This window comes from Orycteropus afer, unplaced genomic scaffold, assembly GCF_000298275.1.
Source record: "Orycteropus afer afer isolate SDZICR_OR568_19922 unplaced genomic scaffold, OryAfe1.0 scaffold00017, whole genome shotgun sequence".
Taxonomy (NCBI): domain Eukaryota; kingdom Metazoa; phylum Chordata; class Mammalia; order Tubulidentata; family Orycteropodidae; genus Orycteropus; species Orycteropus afer.
Genome location: NW_006921604.1, coordinates 19,226,250 through 19,236,066, shown reverse-complemented (window position 1 = coordinate 19,236,066; position 9,817 = coordinate 19,226,250). Strand labels below are relative to the sequence as shown.

The 9,817-nt window shown below is 45.6% G+C and overlaps 1 protein-coding gene across 1 annotated transcript in view; it reads right to left on the bottom strand.

Annotated features, from left to right (window-relative positions):
• Positions 1-1,701, bottom strand: part of POU3F3 (POU class 3 homeobox 3) — a 3,406-nt gene extending 1,705 nt beyond the window's left edge. Inside the window, exons 1-3 of the mRNA XM_007959547.1 lie at positions 1,697-1,701; positions 205-295; positions 45-94 (exon numbers count right to left, since the gene is read on the bottom strand). Of these exons, the coding sequence (XP_007957738.1) occupies positions 45-94; positions 205-295; positions 1,697-1,701 (146 nt within the window). The remainder of the gene's footprint in view (positions 1-44; positions 95-204; positions 296-1,696) is intronic.
• Between the last annotated feature and the right edge of the window lie 8,116 nt (positions 1,702-9,817).

Genomic DNA, 9,817 nt, shown 5'->3' with positions numbered 1-9,817 from the left:
CCGGCTGCAGCTGCAGCGCCGCTCGGCAGGGTGCGGGGGTCGCCGCCTGGCCTTGGTCAGCAGCAGCAGCAGAAGCAGCAGCAGCAGCAGCGCTCTGGGGAGGGGGGCTCGCTTCTTGGGGCGCACTCCGTGGCTTCCCCCTTCAGGGAGGGTCGTGGCTCCCCCCCAGACCCGGCGCGCTCAGCTCGCTCCAGCGGGACTTGCCGGGTGGGGAGGGGGCCTGCGCTGGGTCCACTCTTCCTGGGTGCGTTCTCGCTCCTGCTCCTCCTTCCTGTCCACACGGCGAGCGTGGACTCTGCCCCGGGAGCGGGGGGCTCAGTTCACCTGTTAAGTAAGGTTTCAGAAGAGATAACAAAGGAAGAAGAGGTTCTTTTCTTCCTTAGCAAAATTATATACGTTCAGCAACCAGCCCCGCTCCTTCCCTTGTCGGCTCTGCTATCTCCTCCTCAGGAACACATTTCACTTGTTTTTCCCTCAGAGTAGTAAAACTTTTTCCTTCCTTGAAGGCGTGGTGATGCTGGCTGCTGGCGTGTGCGGAGAGGGGAGACCGACTCCTGGTCTCCCCCTCTGGTCCTTTCGTTTCAAGTTTTGTTCTGTCCTAGGAAAACTTCTTGCGATGATGCATTTCTCTGAAGTTGCTATTGCCCGAGCTCTTGGTTGCCTCTGAAACAAGAGTCCTTTTTCATTCTCCTCGCAACAGTCACAGTCTGATGCGACATCTTTCCTTTTGGGCAGAAATGAGGAAACAAATATAACAAGGAAAAAAATTGAACAGGAAAAAAAAATGAGGTTGAAGTACTCTGTTACCTTGTTGCTGACGGTTGGGTTTGGTGTTTTATTTTTTTCCCAGCAGTTGTCTGGAGGAGGAGGAAGAAGAGTGCATTGGTGGAGGTGGAGGTGTATGTGTGCATATAGGGGATCCTTGGTACACAATCAACTCCAGTGGGCAAGTTGCACGGCTGGTAGAGTGCACTGACGCTGGTGGTGCTGGCGCTGGCCGTGCTGGAGAGGAGTTGTAGCGGGAGCTCAGCTCTGCGCCCTCTTTCGCGCTCTCTCTCCCTCTCTCACTTTCCCTCTCCCTCCCTCTTCCTCTCTTCCTCCCTCGCTCGCCAGCTCTCTCTCTGTTCTGGCAGTTCGCTTTCTGTCCCTCCCTCTCAGAGCGAGGACTGTCGAATGTTTACCCTCCGCCGAGAGCGCGCACCCACCACCACACTTTCCCAAATACAAGGAAGTCGAGCACAAGGGCTCCCGCTGATTGGCTACCCGCTGCGTGATTGGCAGGCTCGGAATGACTGGTTCAGGACGCGCGGCCCCCCTTCCGGCCGTTCCGATTGGTTGCTTTTTAATTTAGGCAAAGCGTCGTAGAAGCTGGAAATCTGTCGTCCCCCGTCCTCCCTCCCCCTCGCCACTTTCCCCTCCCTCCCCCTCCCCCTCTGCCCCTCCGCCACATCTTAACTCTTAGTGTCCGGCGGAGACGTTGGCGTTCCCTCGTCTGCTCTGGGCGTTCGCTATAGCTCTGGGAAGGGGGAAGAAAGGGAAGAGAAATGGAGGGCGGGACGAGAGAAGAGGAGGGGGAAAAGAGTCAGAAAGAAAATGAAGAGGGAAAAAATTCATGAAAAAATAGCAACCTACCCACCCCACCTAATACTGCGTTCTGTTGGCTCCCCACCCCATGTCAGATATTTGTAAAGCGCACGGCATGGATGCACCATTCACGCTAATACCTATAGACAGAGGTGTCCCCAGTGGTTTCAAAGTTTCCTCTTGCCTTCACCAGCCGGCCCTCATCTCTGTTTCGGCGGGGATGGGAATAGGGGACTTGCATCTCCAAAAGCTCGGGTGGTAGCCACGCTCCTTGGAAATCCGCCACCGCAACTTTCCGCAGTCGCTTCGCGCCGGCGGCAGCCCCCTTTGTTTAAGTTCTCGGATGCCATCATCTGGGAAACCTGCAGCCCAGGACCAGCGCGGTACCCGCGCGTGCGAGACGGACCTCTCCCTGCCGCTGCTCGCTCTCTCCTCCACCCCTTCTCTCCTCCCTTCCTCCCTCCCTCCGTCCTCCGGGATTTATTGCAAGTACCGTGCGTGCCCTTGCGAGTTTGGAGGGTGCTGGTCTTCGGAGCCACACGATGTATTTGAAAAGCAATCAGCCTGACCTTTCCCCGTAGATACATTGTAAGTGTATTTGACCCAAATGGCTTTAGGAATTCCTGTTCCAGCAGGAACCAGGCCAAAGAACGGCGATCCACTAGCCGCGCCCTCCACTGCTCCACTGCTGACATTGTGTGTGTGTGTGTATGCACATTTTAATTTCGGTGAGACTATTACTGGTGGGGTTTTGCTTGCTTGCTATTCTTAGGCATGGTTCTGCTTTTTTCTTTCTTTTCTGTCTCTTGAGGGTTTGCTTGGTGGTTGGGGCTGGCGGCGACAAACCCTTTCTTAGTCCCAGCCCAGCTGAAAGAGTTAAGCGGGACGGGAGGGGGAGTGCTCCGGGTAGGCGGGAGGTGGGGGGGGGGACGCGGCCAAGCGGAAACGCTGCACAGAGGAACCTCAGCGAACCAAGAAAAAAGAGAAAGTGGCAACGAAAACAAGGGCAAATTGAACCCTCCTGGGGGATTTCCAATGAACTAACCCAACTCGGACATTCAATAAATACATCGTTCCTAATGAGTGTGCGTGCACCCCGCACCCCCAGCTGTGGGTGCGCTATTTCGGCGACCGCTGCCCCCAGCCTGTGCTTGCAGCCGACAGTCCCGAGCCCCAGCGGCACCCGCCGACCAACGGTGCCCTGTACGTAGATGCCGAGCCGCGGGTTGGTTCGGATTAAAATGTGAACGGGCCTGCCCTTCTCTCCGGGAGAATGATTCTTCTGCCGAGGGTAGTTAGGTGAACTCAGTTAAATACTGAGCTCTCCAGACTAGGCGCAGCTACGCAGCCTTTTCGTGATCTCAAGATTAACAGTAGACGCGTAGAATTTATGTAGGATTTTGTCCAGCTCCTGCTTGCCGAGTTAAAGATACTGTGGTAGGTAGGATTTTAGCAAAGCCATTATTGCTTAGCTATAGATCTGAAAGGCAATGGCAAACAAACCCCGCACAGAACGGATTTTTCCCCCCGCGTCCCCTAAAGAATCCTTTTTATATTTATGTATGCATATACGTGTATATATATATGTATAAGATGGAACACAGATTTCATTGAATAAATCTGAGATCTCCAGGTGCAGACGTTTGAATAGTCGGTGCCAACACCCCGTGTTTTCCTTTCCTGCCGATTTTGCTTGGATCCGGCTCAAAAACCGAGAGAGTCTCGTGGTTTTGTTTACACTGAATGGGGAGGATAGGAACAGAGCCATGGGGCCGCCTTTCATTAATATACAGTGAGGATTTTGTCTAAATTACTGCTATGAATTTCACAGTACACGCTTTCAAAAGCAGTCTCAGGTGGCCTGATGAAACGTGATAGCGCCTCTGCAAACAGATCCACTTTCTTTCTTTTCAAGGAGGGTGTGCGCGCGCGCGTTTGGGAAGCCCCCCAAAACGCTGTGCTCCTTGATAACAGAAATATACTACTGTTCCGAGGTCTGTCCCTCCCCCCCTTCCTCTACTTAGTTTCCTAGTCGCTCCCCAGCCCCCCCCCCCCCAGCCCCACCCCATCCGCCCCCTCCTTTTGCGGAGTGTGATTGTTTTGTCTGGAAAAAAAAAAATCCAAAGTATATAACAAGGGGAGAACAGTTAGTGCTGATTTTCATTTGCATACATTTTCATATATTTTGGTGAAAATAATAGACTAGTGGAGAGCTGGGCTTAGAGGAGTCAGTGTAAAGGGAAGGCTAGGGATGCATCGATTCTGGGGAGTTGAGAATATGCCTTCCCCCCCCAGTCACCTTATTTAAAACCAAAAATAAAACGTCTTCTTTGCTTTTAAAATCTAACCCTGGAAGTTTGCTCGGTAAGTGTTTTTCATTTTCTTTCTTTGCTTTCTCTTTTTCTCCCCCTCCTTTCCGTTTTATTTACTTATATTCTCACAGGTTTGGGAGACTATTTTCATTGCTTGGGACAAGAGAGGTTTCACAGAGCAACTATTTAGAGGAAAAAAGGGAAAGTGTGTGTGGGCATGTGTGTGCGCGTGTGTGTGCGTGTGTGCGTGTGCGTGTGTGTGTGTGTGTGTGTGCGCGCGCGCGCGTGCGGTGAGGGTAGTAAAAAACAACAACAACAACAACAAAAACCCAACCGTGCTAAAATATTACATAAAAAGATGGACTCATTCCAAAGCTGCACACAACAAAGCAGTTCTTTGGTGGTAGCACTTTACTTTTGAGAGGGGGTGCCGGGGAAGTGCTGTTAATTTTAATTGTTGATTGGGGGGGGGAGCCATAGAAAAGAACCGATGATAAAGCAAGAAGGATTATAAATATTTCTTCTTTTGGATTTCCTGCCCCCCCCCCGAGAATTTAGGACTGCTGCTGCTGCTGGTGGTGGTGGGGGGGGGACTTCTTTCTGTAGCCAGTGGTGAAGCGGTGAAGTGTGTGTGCTTCCCTGGGGTTGGGGTGGGGGAACTCCTGCTGGGAGCAGGGGAATGGAGTGCTGAGGGTGGGCTTGGCAGGGTGAGGGCAAAGAGGTGGGGAAGAAGGAAGCGAGGGAAGAAGAGGCAGCAGGAAGTCGGGGCACCCCTGGTTAATGCTGTGTCTGGGGAGCAGGCGGTGAGTTACAGCCCCTGAGCTGGGTAGTGAAAGTCCATCATAAAGAAGGCGATCAATCAAAACTAACCAGGACATCCCAACATTTTATTCTCAAAGGAGCTTTAGCATCACGAACTCGATTTTACTTTCTTTTCCATTTTGACAGCTGCCTTGGCTCCCTTACCATTGTCCCTGGATTTTGTAAAATTTGAGGGTGCAGTTACTTGCTTGGGTGCAGTTAATTAAATAACTATGCTGGAGAAAATAGCTAGGCCCAGTCCAGGCCTGTGAGTACCTTACCTTAGTTAAATAGGCTGCAGAGGATTTTTAAAGTTTCTTGGTTTTGTTCTTTTAAAGGAGTAGCATCCAGAGTGATTTTTTTTTAGGGGGGGGGTGGGATGGTGTGGTGGTGGTGGAAATCAAATGTTAGAATTGTACTGCAGTTTATTACACAGAACACCTTGAAATTTAGAATTGGTAGTTTCTTTTGAAACCGTTGATGCCAAATCAATGAAATTATTTGTAAGGAGGGAGGAAGAGGTTTCAGTTGGGGAGGGGGGTAAGAAGTAAGAATCCCTAGTTTTCCACTCCTTGTTTACGTGCTTGGCAGCGTTGCTTTTGACGGGGTTAACTCTGTGTGCTCCATTGGACCAGATGCCACATAGAGCTGCTCCCTGAAGATCATTTGTTTCCTTGATGGGGAACATTTCTGAGCAGAGCATATTGGTTGCCATAGAGAAAGAAATAAAAGGAAGAACACTAGTCACATTAAGCTATATGTTTGTGCACTGGGCTTTAGATAAAAGGACCTTGGTTCAGCCAAAGAGAATGAGCCAAAGTGGAGATTTCTAGCACCACTAAAACTAGCTTTATTTTGTTTTGGACTTTTACAGTTGAAACATATAAGCTAATTTTATTGGTTGTTGTTAATTTTATATGACACGGTTTACTGAACAAAATAAACTTTGGAAGTGCTCAGGAGTAACACTATGGACGTGTCAGCAGGGGGCGCACTGACTCATCTTAGCAGGTACAGAGTAAAATGTAGTTGTTTCAAAAGCAAATCTGCTCTAAACTTGCCAAAGGAACAAACATCCCTGCCTTTCAATGCATATTCACAATGATGAGTGAATACGTTGCATAATGCAAGGTTTTTAAATATCAGGACATTGACCTCCTCATCCCCCACCCACCTAAGTCTGTGAAATGGCCCAGAAAGATATAGTTTGGAAAGTGTTCATCCATTTTTCTCCATGAAGTATGTGTAGGGATGGAAAATAGAATTGTGCTGTGAGAATAACATTTTAAAAAGTATTATTAAGGATTTGAAATAGGCTGCTTAAGAAACTACCTTTCAAGTTGTATTTTTTTGTGAAATAGAACAATGCATCCTAAGGTGTTATCTGTTAAATCCTGAACATTCTACAACCTGATACATGCATTGACTTCTAAATAAAAGTCATGTCCCTGGAGATATTAAGACTTCCAATATCTCTTTTACTCCATATGATATTTAATGGCTAGTTTAATTCTTGGTCTGCCCGTGGTTTTAAGAATGATTTAAAATGTATCCTTTTTGAAAGGCTTGGCAGGGAAAAGAAAAATGGTCAGCTGTTAGATGTAACTGTGCGTTGAAACTTTTAAGTACAGTATTAATCTATTTGAAGAAAGTTTTAAATAGAGCACACCATTTTCCACCCAGAGATTTATTAGATATTGCCAATGAAGACTGAACTTTACTGTACAGGATGAAAAAGATATGTGGAAAACTTCCTGAAATGGTGAAGGGCAAATCCTGACCAGTTCTGAGGAGTTAGTCAGTTTGTCACTAACAATTTTCCCAAAGAGATTTAGGGAGCGTGACTAAGAAAGGGAAGCCATGGAAGCCATGAGTGACTGGAAGTATGGCGCTGGCTTCCACAGCTCAGCAGTAGAACGCACCTGTGAATGTGTAACCGCGCCTGTTAGTAAGGGGCACGTTACGTGAAAGCTCTAATGTTCTCTCTGGAAGAGGGGGAAAAGACAGCGTATTCTTTTTAACTGAACTCCAAGTCAACCAGGTTCCAGCCATGAGAAGTTTTTCTTTGAAACTAACTTTAAAAAGTCAGGATTTGGATTTAAGGGCCATTTAATTTAGGAGGGTTGAAAGAATATGGAAATAATATAAGCAATGGAGACACTCTGAAACACATTTTTATTCCACGAGTGCTCACATTTACAGTTAGGACATGTACTGTCAGGTTTTTGCTAATAAAACGAAGTTGAGAATTGAGGAAATTATAATTTGAGGCCAAGCACTGCTTTTTCTTCAGCTCTTCAGACATTTCAGACAAAAGACTTTTGGGAAGATCTACACAAACTGGACAAATAAAGGTCTCAAAGCTCTAGCTTACTTTGCATGCTCTGGGCTGCTAAATATTTACAAAATATTACGGGAAAATAAAACTTTTCAGCTAGGAGTTTTACAAAACATTGGTTAAGCAATAGCTATACATATTCAGGGAATAATTTTCTTCGTATCACCTTTTATGGTATCTATGTTACTATCCCTGCTGCTACTCAGTTTTCTTCTTTTTGCAAATGTATTTAAAAAAAAAAAATGCCCCTCTTGGTATGTAGTCCTAGGTTCCTTAAAGTAAAAAGAAATAGAAAATAAGGATTCTGAGGAAAGCAACAAGTTAATTTGAGAAGAACTGACATTTTACAGAGACTGCTTTAGCATTCTGTAATGATTTGGAGGGTGGAAACGACCAAGCTGGGTATGAATTAAGATCCAAAGTGCTGGGCAAAGCTACAGACTTTTAATTGTTGGGGATGGTGAAATTGCTTTTGCCAAATGAGAAAACGAAGTACATTACCTGGGTCAAATGTAGAATACACAACGTGGGTATTTACTCATTTGCTTTCATTTGAGAATGATAAGGTGCTCTGATACCGCTACAGTGTGGAAGCAAGTTGCCCGAGATTAGCATTTACAAATTAAAATGTTAAGCACACTCACAAGCCACACTGTGTGTTATAAGCAGGAGAGAAGACTCTTCAACAGTAGCTTTTGGGTAGAGATAGAATTTGTCAGCTTGGCAGTGCATGAGTTGGCTCTCGGTTTTGCTAACTTTTTGAAGTTTTCCAGTGGGCTCCCCCCTTTTCCCCTCTTTGTATCACTTTGATAACTGATTTATCTGATCTATAGGAAAGGAGCAATCACCTAGTTTTCTTACGTGGGTTTGAAGGAGCAATTATAAATTCAAAGACACCCTAAAGTAAAAAATGTTCATTCTGACTCTTAGGGGGACAGCTTTAAACTACAGGGCATTTCAGATTGTAGAATCTAAATTAAGAAGGCATGCTAAGTTGGTAATCAAATGTATGCTTTTAACACAACCTTTTTCCAATAGTTTGCCCACTCTAGCTGAATGTGTGTACCTGACAAGTGTGGTAGTGAAAGCCATCACACTCTAGAGAAGCAGTGACTGACACATTGTGATGGACTATGTAGAGTCCTAGTATTATACTCTGCCTTCCACCCCAGCCCAGGACCAGAATGGTCTTCATAGAATTTGAATTCACAGGGCTAGGTAACATAGAACCCAGCTGATTGACCTGAGTGATTATTATTGTTATTATTGTTATTTATTAACAAAAACATGGGTCTGTTCTAACTAGAAAAATATTCCAAGGTCAACTGGGTGTTTGTGTATGTGTGTGTATGTGTTTAAACAAAACTCAGAAATATTAACAGCTTTAACAGAGGGGTGGTTGGATTTTTTGAACTTGTGGTTCTAACAGAATTGAACTCTTTTCTCCCTTGGGGACATTCACTAATGTGAAGGTTCCCTTTATATTATACAATGTCCCTTTTTCAGTCGGAGCAGGTAGTCTTGTGGTGGATAAGAGAGTAATTGTGGCACACCAAAAAACAAACAAACCAACAACAACAACAACAACAAAAAAAAAAAACTTTGCCCTTTGGCACTTTTTTTTTTTTTTTTTATGATCAGATTTTTTGACATTTGAATTTAGCGATTGTTTGAGGAGCTGGGTGCAGATTGCAGTATGGCAGGCTTTGGCTGCTCTTTTGGGCATTTTCTCCAAGCTGTGCTCACACGGTGCCTTCTCAAATGCACCCACTTCACTGTCCTGCTTCTTCCCTGGACCCCGCCCTGGACCTGTCAGACTCTAGGGTGTATTCCAGAAAGTGTAACTCTTCACTTTTAGAGCAGTACCAAGTGCATTGATTGATATCTGAAACCTCAAATACTGCATGGTGTGCATCAGTATACTTTCACTCTTAAAATATCTGTAAAGAGACTTTGGTGGTAAGAATTGAGTGACCTTGCCCACTGCAGCTTCCTGCACCTCGAGTTTGTTAGTCCCAGATTACAAGTCCATTATTGCTTTGAACACTCAACCCCCCCCCCCTCCGCAGAAAGCCTGTGACCCAATAAAGCCCAAGGAGAGGATCTCAGGTTTACAGTGGCATTTGATAGATGTTAAATCTTAGTTTAGTATTATAACAGAGTGCAAAAAGCCTCCCTAAGTAAGGGCACGTATTGTCCAAATGGCGTGATCTGCATTCTTCTCTCTTTTTTTTAAGGAAAAAAAAATCACATCGCAAAAAAAAAGTTCACTTAGAAAAATACTAACTACTAGGGAATCCTAAATTGGAAAATACTACGATTTTACTGCAGGGGTCCAACCAGAGATTTCCTTTCTACGGTTAGAAAGCTAGAATAAAACTTTCCACAGAAAGGTTTGCCTTGGGGACACATTCCACGGTGGCAGGGACCTCTCCTCTACCTCTCATCAGTAATTTGTGGGCACCAGAATCTGCTTTTCTTGAATCCTGGATTCGTGGGGCCCAAGGGCCAAGCTACGCTTCCTTAGACCACATTATAAAGGCATTTTATTTTATTTAGAGCACAGTTTGCATAATAAAATTAAAGGAAGGGATCTCATTACTCCCTCCCCCCACAACACTGCTCCTTAAGGGTTTCAGACTGTATTTTGAACACCCAGAACGGCCTTCAGAAGTGGAATTACCTTTATTTATTTATTATGGAAAAGAAAAAGGCAACGGGGTGAAACAGGGCTATGGGAGAAAGACAGTAAGGTGAAAGGAGTAAGATGGAGAGAAACGGA